Source organism: Zeus faber, assembly GCF_960531495.2.
Source record: "Zeus faber genome assembly, chromosome: 10".
Classification (NCBI taxonomy): domain Eukaryota; kingdom Metazoa; phylum Chordata; class Actinopteri; order Zeiformes; family Zeidae; genus Zeus; species Zeus faber.
Window position 1 is genome coordinate 12,931,156 of NC_137199.1, and position 14,965 is coordinate 12,946,120.

General features: G+C 42.9%; 2 protein-coding genes across 2 annotated transcripts; both read right to left on the reverse strand.

The window, feature by feature from the left end:
- Window positions 1–4,879: 4,879 nt before the first annotated feature.
- LOC307236139 (polyadenylate-binding protein-interacting protein 2-like) lies at window positions 4,880–9,488 on the reverse strand. Its single transcript, XM_080008441.1, has 4 exons — window positions 9,403–9,488; window positions 8,797–8,959; window positions 6,767–6,952; window positions 4,880–5,729 (listed from the first exon to the last, which is right to left on the reverse strand). Exons 2-4 carry the CDS (start codon window positions 8,947–8,949, stop codon window positions 5,664–5,666), a joined length of 405 nt encoding a protein of 134 aa, XP_079864567.1. The 5' UTR covers window positions 8,950–8,959; window positions 9,403–9,488; the 3' UTR covers window positions 4,880–5,663.
- Window positions 9,489–10,069: 581 nt separating this feature from the next.
- zdhhc24 (zDHHC palmitoyltransferase 24) lies at window positions 10,070–13,405 on the reverse strand (the record flags this gene model as incomplete). The annotated part of the gene is made up of 3 exons (XM_080007733.1): window positions 10,070–11,870; window positions 12,565–12,842; window positions 13,101–13,405. The coding sequence occupies 3 exons, from the start codon at window positions 13,403–13,405 to the stop codon at window positions 11,578–11,580; spliced, it is 876 nt and encodes a 291-aa protein (XP_079863859.1). The 3' UTR covers window positions 10,070–11,577.
- Between the last annotated feature and the right edge of the window lie 1,560 nt (window positions 13,406–14,965).

A 14,965-nucleotide genomic window follows, 5' to 3' on the forward strand; every position in this document is an offset into this window, starting at 1 on the left:
TGCATTAGCACCCACAATCAGAATGGTGTGCCAACAGACCTGATGGTTCGCAAAGCCATGGTTACCATTCAGCGAGGGCAGCGCTGGCTTGGCGCAGGTTAAACTGTTGCGGGGTAGGACAAATATATAGTCATACTTTAACCGTGGTCATTAATCCCCGGTTACAATTGGTTTCATCCGACTTTTCTTGCTGAATACACAAGGCCGTATGGCCCATATGCCCCTGGGAAGAGGGGGATGCCCCACAGGACTGGAAAGATTACATCACACTGGTGTGTGTGTGTGTGTGTGTGTGCGTGTGTGTGTGTGTGTGTGTGTGTGTGTGTGTGTGTGTCCCGGGTTATACGTGTATCTATTTATAACAGCCTGACAGTGCAGATCTGTAGCTACTTAACGATCCATCTGTAGATGCAACACGATAGAAAGGGACGTAACATGCATGTAAAAGTGTGCGTGTGTGTGTGTGTGTGGTTGTGTGTATGTGTGTATGCGTGTGTGTGTGTGGTCTCTTTGTATCTGTGTGTGTTTGTGTGTGTGTATGCATGTTGTGTGTGTCCATGCATGTACAGTGTGGTTCGGCATTAGGCTCATTACTTTTTCAAAGCGGTGCGACAGAGTATGATGTCCTCGTTGTTCTCCTGCAGTTTGCACTCACTGCTTTGAGAGGTTAACGACACTTCGATTTGCATTTTCCGCATCTTCAAGGTTTAAATGTTGATCACCCACACATTATGATCGATCTGCGATACTTTTGGACCAATTTCCATCACCTTTTGGGAACTCATTTTAAACAAAATAATGGCATAGCTTGTTTACCTTGAGATTTCAAGTAATAATAGCAATATTAATGTTTCCGTTTACTGCCTTTGATTTACCCAAAACATAGCCACTGAATGTATTTGCTGCCATGTGCTGCTGATGTAAAATATGTCATTTTTATTATCATGTTAATGTGAATAAAATGACTTTTAGTTGGATTAATCACACATTTAATGACAATACCAGGCATATATTTATATATAGGTGGGCTTGGAATAAACCAAACCAAATATCTTTGCAAGTGAGGAAAACAGACAGTGGATGTAGGTATGTTAAGGAAGCCCATACATCACTCAAAATAAGTGTTTGAACAATCCTATAACAATCCTACCTTTTGAAAAGCACCTGCTGCCCAGGTTTCGCATCTGGGTTTGTGTGTGAGCTAAAGTGTGTTACTCTTTCACATGCATTGCTGTTCATTTTAAGGCGTCAGTATTCCCTCAGCGGCCCGAGGCCACATGCCAGGCCTGTGCTGAGCGCTTCCACCTTTGTACTTTTTTAACATATTTGTACTCCTCTGATGGAAACAAGTTACAATGTATGTATGCCTATATGCAAACAGGCACCCCCGCCCCCATTACACGCCTCACACATTCCCTCTGTCTGGCTGCTAGATTTGGAACCTCTCTGTCCCCTCTATAGGTCTGGTTGCAGGGACGGCGGGCATCACTTGTGGAGCCCAGAAAGAGACATATGGTTTGGAGTGCAATAACTTGAAGCTGATGCCAACAATGGTGTGATTGAGAAGGGGAAGAAGGGGGTCTGAGCTTGACTCGACAAAGCTGCGAAAACTCCCTTCTCTCAGCCTAATGAAGCTGTTGTCTGGGGGTGTGGAGCAGGGGGTGCCGGGGGGGGGGGGCCGGGGGCCGGGGGGGGGGGGGGGGGTAGGGGTGGGGTTGTCGGCACCGCACGTGATTTGTCATACAATCTGAATCTTTAGGAGGGCCACAGAAAGACCTCCCCTCCATATGTCTGCTTCGTTTGCATCTGAAAGCTGCAGGCTCATAGAGAGGGGACGAGGGAGAGAGAGAGAGAGAGTGAGAGAGTGAGAGAGAGAGAGAGATTGAGAGAGAGAGCGAGAGAGCAGTAGGGGTTGTAGGTGGGGGGGGGGGTTGGTTGTAGGCTTGACAGCATCAGGGAGGATTGTTATGTTTTGGGCCATCGCCAGACATCTTAGACATCCTGATTTTATTTTGGTTATCAAGAAAACTACATTGGCGAATGGATAGTGAGAAACTGTGACAAATGTCGCCAAATGGCCCGACCGATTTACAACATTACCACGGGCAGGGAAATCCTCATGGCGCTTCCAAAATGCCAAATATCCACATTCTGTGTAAACCTATCAAGTTTAAAAGCCACCGTGAAAAAATGTTTGTTACATGCAGATTAATGCATTTTAACTGAACTATATGCCAACCAACAGGTGGACAGGCCCACTTAATAGCTCAGTAAATAATGCAATTGCTCCATAAACTAAAGGAAAACACGACTACAACATAGATTAGTTATCAGGGTGAATGACATGGCCAAATCCTAACAGCATCTCATTTGTTAACACTGATGAATCATAGTGGGGACACATTTGATCAAATACCGTTCTATTACTTAACATTCATTTGTGTTTGTTATAATCACTGTTTACAGTGTGATGATCCCAGCACCAAAGGCACCATATGACAGATTGACTTTTCTTAAAGGGTACCGACATTTTTCTCCAGATATTGCTTGAGCACTTATGTTATCTTTTAAAGGTGTCTTCCTTCCTTAAAAACAGACACATAAAACGACCACATCCCAAACCTTATACAGATTTACACCCGCATACAAAGGCGGTGAAATACCAAAAAGTTAACAGTTACTAAGAAGTGTGTGTAGTTGCAATTAAACAGTGTAAATACAGCACATATACATTTTTGAAAAGAATGCATGATATTATGGAATTTGACAGGTGGTTCTTCTTCCCTAAAACACGAACTGGAGACTGAGGCTAATATCCAAAGCCCAAAGCTTTGAATTATGATATATGTATGAAAATGTCCAGCTAGGGCCAAGGAACAATGTGCATGTGTTGTCATCCCAGTGGGAGGGGTCGGCGTGGGGTTTGGGGTTTAACCAGCCTACTATCAAAATCCAAACCCCTTATGATGACGATGGTGATATACAGACACAGACACAAGGGGTCGTGAACCCGTGACTTTTCGGAGACATCTGTAGCTTCACATTCCCTGACTGCCGCCCTTCCCCAGCATCAAGGTTAATGACATCTCACTCGCTCCAAGAATGGACGCCCCACCACCCCTCTATCCCCATGCGGCAGCCCCGGCTCACGCAGACAGAATGAGGAACTCCCTCAGGACTCTCCGTCTTAGGATAGGGACCGACCCCTCTTTTTGTTGTCGAAACAACGCTCCGGCAACAAACCCCGACCCCGGAATATTGGTGGACATCTGCCCCCGGCTCATCAACATGCATGGCCTTCGTCTCGGGGTATCTGACCTGCCGCAGCCACAATGGAGGAGAAGGCTGATCTATGACTGCGGCGCTGCTATACTGCCTTTATGTCACGCTCAAAGAGAGCGGACTCTAAACATTGGCCCTCGATGAAAAGTTAGGGCGAGCTAGGGACCTCCTTTCAGCATGCGGGGCCAAACCCCACTTCTCTCTGGGGTGTCACTCGCTCTCCTCCCCACATACAAGCCACACAGCGCCGATTGTTTTTGCCCGAGCGACCGCAGCGTGTTTTGGTCGCCAGTTAGGTGTTTGGGAGATGGATTGGAAAGCAGAGGAGCTTGAGCGAGACTGGTCGACAGATACAGAGAGACGGGGTAGACGCCGTGTGCACGCTTTGGCCCCTGGCACCAATCCCTGCTGGGGATTTGAAATAGAAAAAAACGTTTCTGGTATAAGAATCCAACCTGAGTTGTGTTTAAATTCTGGATTTATCAATTAAAATACAGCAACTGCAAGAAGTAATTAAAATAACGTAAGCCTATCTGCACAGTGGAAACAGTGAAGTGTTGAAACTTTGACATGGATGTGCGATAAAAGTCTAGGTGATCAACGTTTTCAGGCTTCTGTCAATATCCTGCCTTTTTTGGTGCATGTATTCGAGAAAGCCAAGTAATTGAGAAGGAACTAGTTTCAACATGAGAGCTCAACTGGTAATACTTTGGAGTAATATCTATGAAAATAGCAAAAAAAAAAAAAGACAAAATAAGGTTACATCAACCACCATCCACTACTTCTGTTGGGAAATTGCTGCACTTGGAACGTGCACTGTGAAGGAGAAACAGTGACATCTAGCGGGCAAAACTGCAACTACTAAACGGTCTGTTCTTGTTTTTAAAAGGAGCAACACTCCCATCTAGTGGTCAAGAAGAAATGGCAATTAACAAGTGAGTTAGTAAAATTGCATTTGTTTAGGAAAAAAAGAGAGAAAAAAAAAAAGGTTGGACCCAATGTCATTACCCATTGTTTAGGGATAATTCACCGAATATCTCAGTTTAATACAGTATAGTTGATTGCAAAAATATATCATCTAATGCATCCAATGTGTATATGTGTGCGTATTCATTGGGTGTCAGGACACTTCACTGCATATATGTATGACCGTATGTATATGTATGTGACAAATAATCTTTTGAACTTGAAATATATCATAATGTCTCGATAACCTTTTTGCACTGTGGGTACAGTTTGGTAGTTAGAGTGCACCCTTTTCATCACAGACCATATGGATATGCTAATAAAATAAATGAAAATAACCTTTTGAATGGAGAGATTCCTGTGTAGCAGATGAAATATGACGCAATTCAGTGTAAAATTGGGTACTCTGCCATTCTTTTTTATATGATCGCTTACTCTTTGTACGTCATATATTCAAAACAGCTTAATAAATTCACCTCCCAGCATCATTATACAGTTACATAAAAATGAACATAAAAACCTTTCAATGAAAAAGTGTCCCACTTGACCAATGATCACTACACTAGAATAGAATAAAGCGTTTAACTGATTTGTACCTTTAAATCAATTGAGATGCAAAATATACAGAAAAAATTCAGAACAGTGATCAGAAACATTTTGTCCATAAACATTTATTTTCAAATAGTTTAAGAAAAAATAGATTTTTTTTTAACAACCTTTTTTCTTATTTGACTTTTTATACAGTACTTATGTGCATTTAGAAAAAAAATCTGTTTGTGGCAGTATCTAGCCACAGGCTCTGAGAAAGGGTCGGCAGGGAGCAGAGAGGAAGATGAACGCAAAGGATAGCTCAAGGAAACCAGCAACTACCCACAGCTCGAGATTCAAACTGTGGTCTAACAAGGAGCACAAGAGAGATGTGAGATGAGGATCAAACCCTTACGCTTAAAACCACAAAATGAAGGACAAAGTGCTTTTCAATTAAATTAGATGATAGACTAAATGAAACTAAAAGTAAACAACACAGCACTCCAAAAAATACAATATAAAATAAAAATAGAATGAAATAAAAAGTGCAAAACACATTTCCAACGACTCTGGAAATTTCTAACGAGACCAGAGTTGATAAAGGGAAACAAAAAGTTTGTTCTTCACTGAACCTGGGACGTTCTGAATAAACTAATGCAAACACAACACTGAGTAAGAAATAAAAACTATCCTCTCGCCCTGATAATACATTCAAAAGAGTTACAACAGGTACATATGTAACGTTACTCAAACTGAGACATGCAAGGCTAGCAGAAAACTTTGGCAACACATCAGGCCTAAGTCCAGTGCAACAGAGTGACAACTCAAAACAACACATCTTTCACTGGCGTCACAGTGTGGACGACTGCTTCCACCTGCTAGCGGGGTCACATTATGTGCTTCTGGATTCCTGGCGTGAACTCCTTGGCATTTGGGTTCAAGTTGCTGTTGACCTGTAGATGAAAACAGGGACATTAAGATGCTTGCGCTGTGTGGCACCTAGCGCTCTCCATCGCTCGGTTATTGGGGGTTGCCAGGTATGAACTGCAATGCCTCGCACCAGGACAATATCGTCAAAACTCGGCTGACCAAAGTGGCAACCCCCACAGCAGCAAGGCATTTTGTTTCACGGGTGTCTTCACACTGATAATCACAGAGGCTAAACCAGCTACGTGTCATAAATAGCGCAGCACTGCGTTGTTGAGATTTTGGGACTTATGGGTGTCGGTTCCTCTGCGACCAACCCATAAGCCCCTTGGCTGTGTAGCTCCGGAGACGTTTATGTGTACCGTGTCTTCGCAGAAGCATAAAGGTGGAGGCATACTTAACATACAGTACATAGAATACTGAATAAGAACTGTGTTTATTTCTTTTTTTTTATATATATATATATTCCATACCACTAGGAGGCCCAGAGTGATTCCGTGACACCTATTTCCAGAGCGAGAAAAACAAAACAAAACAGTAAAACAACAATGGCGGTAGTGAAAGAAGCACGCATGCGACAGCGGGAGGAGTCGGCTGTGGCTTTGGGCTGAAGATTGAAGAAATAAAAACTAAAGGGAGGTTGACCTGGAGAAGGAGGTTGAAGTCCGTCCCTTGCTATGACGCAAGGGCATTTGGACCAATCTGCGACCAGGGGGAGCACTCAGAGCAAGGAAAAGACAAAAGGCAAGGTTCGCCTTGCACGGAAAGAACCCAAATTCCCGCCTCATTTTGTTCTTCTCTTGTTCCGAAGGCATTTTTTTTGAGCGAAAAGTTCTGCTATATTTTAAGTATGCCTCCGCCTTTATCCAGGCTTCATCCCGGCGACCTTAAGGGAATACTCCCCGCCTTTGGAAAATGGCATTTTCAAATTCTAAATGGACACCACATCCTATGTATTGACATCAAGTTGTGATGATAAACTCCTCCGTGTCACCCAGCACCCCTGTGAGCCTCATGGCAGATAAACAACAAAACAAACAGGAGTGATAATGTGAAGGCTTACCACGACATCCTCGTACATGGTGACGTCTCCGCCCAGCACCAGCACGTTGAGCTGCTCCTGCAACTGGCTGACAGCCTGTGGGGGGAGGTCTCTGGAGGGGATGAACCACTCCCACTGCTCCTCCTCCTCCAGCATCTCCTGGAAGCAGCGCTCGATGAACTCCTCCTCCCAGAGCTCCTCCTCCACCTGGGGCCGAAGGACAGGCCAAAGAATAGCTAGTTAGATGGAGACTTTATTCATTCCCGGAGGGAAATTACAGTGTCCAAACAATAGGTTGTAATAATAACAAATAATAGATTCAAAACATTAACATTAAAAGTGTCAATATGTGGGGAAAAGGTGAAATATACAATAAATCTCACAGTTAACTGTACACAATAAAATAGGGAAGAATAATGAAAAGCATCGGAATAATATAAAATACATCGGAAATGTAAAAAAATCTAGGCAAAATGAACCTGAAGAATTAACTTACACGATAAAATATAAAATATGGCTGGCTAATGGAAAATATATTTTTTAAATTAAGCAATATAAACTTGAAAAATGTAACACTTACGAAATACGTAAGAATTAATTTAATGAGGTAACTCTTTTGGATAAACAGCAGACCAAATCGAATAGAAAAATACTGTTAAGTACACTTTTGTATGTGTGTCTCAAATGCTGATTCATACTTTCTTCAATGCTTCAGTGCACAGTAAGCAATTTAAAATATGCATATTTTAAGTACGTAACGTCTTAAAATTTAAGTAGTTAAAATATAGCATTGACGAATGCATCTCCAGGAGTCTTCTATGGCACTTTGGTTATACCAGAATGCATGGGGTACTCCAGAATTATTCAAAGAATGTGTTTCTTTAAAAAAATATTGATTATTTATAATGTTTAAAAATTCCCAGGTTCAGAAAATATCTATACGAACACATGTTTGATAGCCTCATATTTCGATGCAACCATTTTTTAATGAACATACCATCAATTGTAAGTACCCTGTAACTGCAGCACCCTTTTAATGTCCATGTTTACACCACACAAATCGTGCACATACAGTACACACATCATTCACGTTTCCTTTTTTTCCCCTCTCCCAAAAATGTTTTGTGCCAGTGAAGGGGGTACTCAGCTGAAAAAATATCTTAGAAGGGGTACACAACAACAACAACAACAACAACAACAACAACAACAACAACAAACTTGACTAGAACACGCCGCACGCTGTCCTGCAGACTTTAGCATTTCTGACCCCAGAAAGTTGCAGCGTAACTCGGGCGTCTAATCACCCAAAACACCTGACGGAGGCTTTCCAGTAGCAAATTAAAATTTGATAAATAAGCATTGTATTCTATGTTATAATATATCAATTCAAAGGCGTATATTATTGCACAATAACAATTTTGTTAAATATTGCATAAAACCTTTCCGGGACATTTTCAGCAATTATGTAATAATCCATGATTGTAAAATTAATCCAAAATTCCAGGTTTTCCAGGACCCCTGGGAACCATGCCTTGTCAAAGGGGACAAAACTAATGAAAGTGCTATTTGTAAATGGTCCCAACTACGCAAATCCACCCCTGTCTGTTTTTGTCCCCCGCAAGGACATTGGAGTAGTTTAAAGACAAAACTACAATGTCCTTTGTTTGTTTGCCCGTTATTTCCACACCGCGCTTCTCTGGGAAATGTAAACAGTCCCACCGATGGGTGAGGGGAAGTGGTCGTGTTCCTTAACTAGTTCCGCAACAACTGGGGAAGAAGCCACTGACACCGTGCTTGTTGTAGGTTTGTTTACTACCACAACAACCTTGACAGAGGGCCGCACTCCCCCATCGAAGGTCACACCCCAACCGGGTCACGTTCGGTCGGTGCCTCACTTGTCGTGTGGTTCCCAGAAACCTCCAGCTCGTTAACAGAGGGCAGGACTATGGGAGGTGAAAGGTGAAAGCAAAGTGAGATGGCTGGGTGGTTGTGGTTGTTGTTGTGGGCGCGGTGGAGAGGGCTCCGGGGCCTGAGCCCGGGGGTCCAGTCACCTGTCTGTTGAACTCCTCCTCGTTTTCCATCCACATGTACTCAGCAAAGGGGTTGTCGTCCAAGTTGAACTGGTTCATCAGGAGGATCTCGTTGTTTATCGTCATGTTTGGAGAGCCGTGGTTGCTGCTGCTGCTGCGACTTGGGTCTTTCATGTCCCGATCCCTGATAGCAAAGCGATCGGAATAAACACGAGAAGAACAGTAAATATAGCTGATGAGTTTACCACAAAACAGAACCTTTGGGAAGATACAATAAGCCTGAGTGTGAACTAAGAATAATAATACATTTTCGGCATATAAACCTAAAAATGATCAATAAACAGTAAACGTCTATATCAACAATTAAGACGGTCTAAGTAAGACATGGTGAAAGTTATAAAACGCAGTGCCACATTAAAAAGAGGATTTTCAATCTACAGTTTGGTTTATTCCCAGTTCAGACTGTGCGGAGTGTGCGGTTTAACATGGGGGCCATTGGCCTGCAGACAAAAGGACTGCTCTTCCTCTTGGGTTTTACACACCCGCTCAAAGACATTTCGCTGTGAGATTCGGCGTGTGCGTGCGATGGAACGAGCGGGTTGCCTGAACACCATTTAAAGTACCCACCTGACGCCCGACCTCCAGCAGTTCGTTCAGAAATCTTCGTCGAAGTCTCCTCTAACGCGTAATGGCCGCGTCGGGTGTGTTTGTTTACATGCAGCGCGTCATCCCGGGAGCGGCTTCCTATTGGCTGGATCAGAGCAGGGGGCGGGGGTCTCCCGCCTCCCTCGACCAATCAGCACCCGGTTTGACAGCCGGCTCCATGACAGCCGTTTCCGGCGTTTGTTTTTATTCACGTTTCTCTTTTAGATTAAAACAAACATTTCCAAACGAATAAAAAGAAACCGGTTCCAGTTTAAATGGGAAATACGATGAAAAACTCGAAAAACGCGGAATTGTTTTTTGATGAATAAATGAGATAAAATTGAACATTATAGCTAAAATGTATATGCAGTTGATAGGACGAACCAACGTCAACTCAAAAAAAAAAAAAAAAGTCAAATAAGTTTGCGATTCAAAAAATATACAAATAATAAACCAGATAAAGTTAGAAATGTTATGATAAACTCACGTGTGGATATCAGAAATCAGTGGTGAAAGAAACATACTCTGTTACTGTACTGGAGATTGAACAAATTCAAGATATTTTATTTGTCACTTGCATCATACAAGTAGAGTGAAATTAAATGATAAAAGGGCCACTCCAAAGGCTGCGAGAATTCGGACTTGCATGAACCACCTGAGCAGCAGAAATTCCAGTATCAGGAACTGAAATGTCAACATTAAGCTTGACAGGTCAAATCTGAATTTGTTATGAAGACAAATTGCATTTTCAGTTGTTAACAAGAGGATTCCAAGTACAATTAATTCCTTATAACCAGCAAAAATGCAAAAAAAAGTATTTTCTCTATGTAAAACAAGTGTCAAGCTGGCTGCCACTTGTTCATGATGGGGAAACCTCTACAAAACAACTCCACAAAGATCTTTGTGAGCAGTGCGTGTCCAGAGTGAGCGCCTGCTCCAAAACCTTTCCTCATCGGACCTACATGAATCAAATACTGTAGGGACTTCAAATACAAAATTATAAAATATAAAATTTTATTACATGATCTGGATTTGGCTCAAAAAATAATAATTTAACATCTGTATATCAAACAAATGACAGACAAAATCATTTTTACAGTTCCATATTCACGCCATTTATATTTATAAAAATCTGCATAATTTTAAAAAACGAATCAATGACTCAATCAAGCACAAGCTTACCTACATGGGGAAAAAAAATCAATAGTCATACAAACTACAAACACGCTTAACAGTAAACATCAATAATCAAAATAATTTGGCTGCAACGCAGACTTGCAGTCTTACAAAGCACAAGACAGACAAAGAAAATTCCGTGGCAAATTAGGAAACAGGGAATCAGTCGAATAAGTCGAGGCCTAATTGGACCCCTGGCATAGAAGATTGCACCGGCATGTACTGAGTCCTCAGGCCATGGAAATAGAACCACTTAGAGCAACAAATTAACTTGTAATTACAATGTTAAAAACCACAAAACTAAATTTGGAGTTGTTTTATATGGTGTTTCACAGGGTAAAAGTAGACGTATGGTAAAGCTCCAGTATGTGTATCTCTGTCCATCACTTCCACTAAGTCCACATTATCTGGTTGATATAAAAAAAGGTTCTGAACACGAAGAGCCAGGTGCGAGAACCCAAAGCGCTGCTTTGCTCTAACTATCGACTGTGTTTTTCCCATTTGAAAACCAGTTCGATTGTGAGTTTCTTCTCATCAAAATCCAAAAGATAAAAGCTCAGAGAAACGTGAGTGGATGTTGCCAAGAGCTAATGTGAATGGTAATGGATGAAGACTTGCGTAGAAAGATTGTATATTTAGAAACACTAACAATAGAAAACAGAGTGTTTCAGTCGTATTTTATCTACAATCTCAGTGCATTTTAGACAGACAGTTACTCATGTCTTTGTTTTTCGTTTGAGGCCATCCTTTCGAAAGTGGTATAAAGACAAATGTCCAAAGTGCAGCAGAGCGGCCAGGACTGACAAACCCTCAACAAGACACCCATGGTTTCCTTGTTCTTTTAAGGTGGGATGGTGAGCGGGAAAAAAAAAAAATAGAACTTTGAACATCTCCACACCACCCATTCTCTCCCTCATCGTCTGATCCTCCCCAGTTGCTGTCATTTCCGTACCCATGGCCCCCACCAGCCGCCCTGGCAGGTTACTGGGTTGGCTCCAGTGACCCTGTGACCTGGAAATGTATCCCGTCCCCGGGTAGGGGCGACGGGACGAGAGGGCTGAGCCAGCAGAGGTACCAGCGGGTGCCCAGCCCGTTGCGCAGGTTTCCCAGGACCCCCAAGTTGTAGGGCCGGCGGGAGGAGTACCATTCCCTGGTGGTCTGGCCTCGCAGCAGCAGGAAGACATGGAAGAAGAGGAAGGCTGAGACCAGCAAGAAGCCCACCACGCAGGTGTCGGCGATGAAGGCAAAGGCAAAGGCACGTGCAGAGACCTGGCCTGGAGGGAGGAGGAGAAGTGAGAGCTGCTTTGGTCATCAGAGCAATCACAGCAAACGAGGGCTGAATTCTCTACTTGAAGTTCATTCTGTTAGGTTAAGGTTCCCAAGCTCCTTTTCCATTCCACAATCTCTGGAACGATCTGGGATTAGTCATTCAGAGGAGGGATGGCAGGTGATTACCAATCAGAATGCTCCCATTTTATAGTATATTCAAAAGTTTAAACTGGACTTCCCTCACATTTCCCTGTCTACTAGGCAAAATCGGACTAAAATGGATATTTATTCTAGTTGACCTTGAATCGGAAAGACAATATACGTATTGTGAGCATGTGTTTGGATCGATATCACTGAGGGGTTTTTCTCCAATATTATTATTTAAATACAAAATTGCATTTGTGCCAAAGGAAATATAAACGTGAAAGCATCTGGAGCTGAGAGTGTGTCCAGACCCAATGTTCACATTTCAAAACGTCAACGAGTAACAATAAAAAACAAATGTTTTCAAACAACAAAAGAATGATGAACACCAAATATTCTTGACTGTCACTTTAAGGTGGTACACTGACACAGAGCCTGACATCTCACACACACACACACACACACACACACACACACACACACACACACAACTTCAAACTAGTACCTCAACACCCTAAAAAACGTATATTAGCAACAACATTGGCGAGGGCCAACCTGTAACCAGCATGATCCAGGGGATGAGCAGCAGCAGCATGCTGTGCAGCGTCACGCCCTCCTTCAGTATGACGATGAAGACCTCTGCATTCATCACCACGGCGTACAGGAGCCCCGCCCACATGAACAGGAGGCAGCCCAGGAAGTAGCGGTAGTTCCGGAAGCCCACACACCGGCCGAAGAAGACGCAGTGGTGGTCGCGCCGCAGGACGCACACCTTGCAGTCGTAGCAGTGCGAGCAGCGCGGCGGGGTGTGGCTCTCGCAGGCGTAACAGTACCTGCAGGGGAGGGGGGGGGAGCAAAACAAAAAAAAAAAAAAAAGTTGGGACATGGTTTGTTTTGGTAAACTATGATGATGTATCGCTTTTTACCACAGGCTATTGTCCAAAGCAAATAACAATAAGTACATTTAGTTGGTAGTAGTTAAACCAAGTGTATGTCACAGTCACGGCCAATTGAACACTCTGATGGGTTAGATACATAAATTAAGAGATTATTCTTCTGTATGCAAACTGACACGCACAGGGCCTGCTCACCTCCACCCTTGGCCCATGCTTTCTCCCCCCAGGAACACTCCTTTGATGCTGGGACTGGTTTTGAGGAAGAGCGAGGCGTTCCAGCAGATGTTGCCCAGCATGAAGCACTGGGCCAGGAGGTGCAGAGCCTTCCACCAGCTGGACCACCCGGTCTGCTGCAGGGGAGCCTCCAGGGGAGCCTCCACCAGCACCAGGTAGCTCACCTCCCCGGTGATGGAGAACACCAGGAAGGTGTTCAGGACCACGGGGAGGTGGCGACACACCCTCTCGGCGCGGCAAAACACGCTGGAGGCAAAGCTGGTCATGTTTCCCACGGACAGGGGCTCGATTTGTGACACTTTCTGTCCCTCGAATGAGGGGGCTGGGCTCCCAGACAGGAAACGGAAACTCGGCACCGACGACTCCATCTCGCTGCTCGTATATACATTGTAAATGTAATAATTGTAATAACAAATTCAAATTACAATTATACAATAAAAACAAATGTAACGCGGACAAAACAAAAAACAAAACAGCAATGCTGATGTTTGATGCTAATCAACGTTGGTTTCGACACTTCCGCGATTTCTGCGTTTCCAACGCCGGAAGAACAACGGACCGTGTCACATCAAAATACGTCCCCGTATGCCAGTTGCTGCGTGATAAACGTTCCGCGTGCAACATTGAGTCGACTACGTACATACAGTACATAACAATATCATATTTACTAAACAGTTAGATAGTATATTTTATATAGCTATATTACAGCCATATAATGTATAACCCCATACTGAATGTGCCAGTATATACTGGCACAACTGATTATAAAAACAAAAAAAACAAAAGACAAATAAATTCATTCTATAAATTTGATTTGTAGATATATGATAGAATCGATTCGAATAGATTTGTATGATATTTGCAGTAATTTCTAAGAGAAAGATCAGCTTTACATATAATTTTTGACTCAATTAGAATCTGGTGCACACTTGAAAACGGTTGGCAGTTTGTTCAGGTTTGGCTCACATAACGAAGGGGCCTCAGGAAAGAGGTCTGCAGCTGGACCCTTCTCTCCAGGTGTGTGTGTGTGTGTGTGTGTGTGTGTGTGTTAACAAAATATTCCACATTTTGTACTAAAAGCTTGCCCAAGAGGTAAACATGTAAACATAGGGGGCCATATGGATGAATATCATACCATCACCCGGTCAAGCTGTGGCAAAATTTGACTATAATAATAATTATTATTATCATAGTAAAATTTTGCCACAGCTTAAAATGTATATACTGGATTTCCCTCCCATTTCCCTGTCCACTAGGCAAAATCAGACTAAAATGGATTTTTAAAGCATCTGAAAAGCTTTAAAGCAGCATTCTAGTTTACCTGGATCAGATAGACACTAGTATATGTTTAGTGAGCATGTATTCATATCAATATAATAATTTCTGCGGTGGCACTGACAAAAAGGCAGGTGGCATAACTGGAGGTGGCAGAGTTGAGGATGTTGAGATTTTCATCTGGAGTGACAAGGATGGACAGGATTAAGAATGAGTACATTAGAGGGACAGCTCAGGTTGGACAGTTTGGTGGAAAAGTGAGAGAGGCTAGATTGAGATGGTTTGGACACGTGTGTAGGAGAGATGAGAGTTACATTGGGAGAAGGATGCTGAGGATGGAGCTGCCAGGCAAGAGGAAAAGAGGAAGGCCAAAGAGAAGGTTTATGGATGTGGTGAGGGAGGACATGCAGGCGGTTGGTGTAAGGGAGGGAGATGCACAGAACAGAAGGTATTGGAGGCAGATGATCCGCTGTGATTATCTGAAGAAGTTTCTATAATAATTTCTCCATTATTATTATTATTAACAGACGTTCGCTTTTAATATCCAGGCC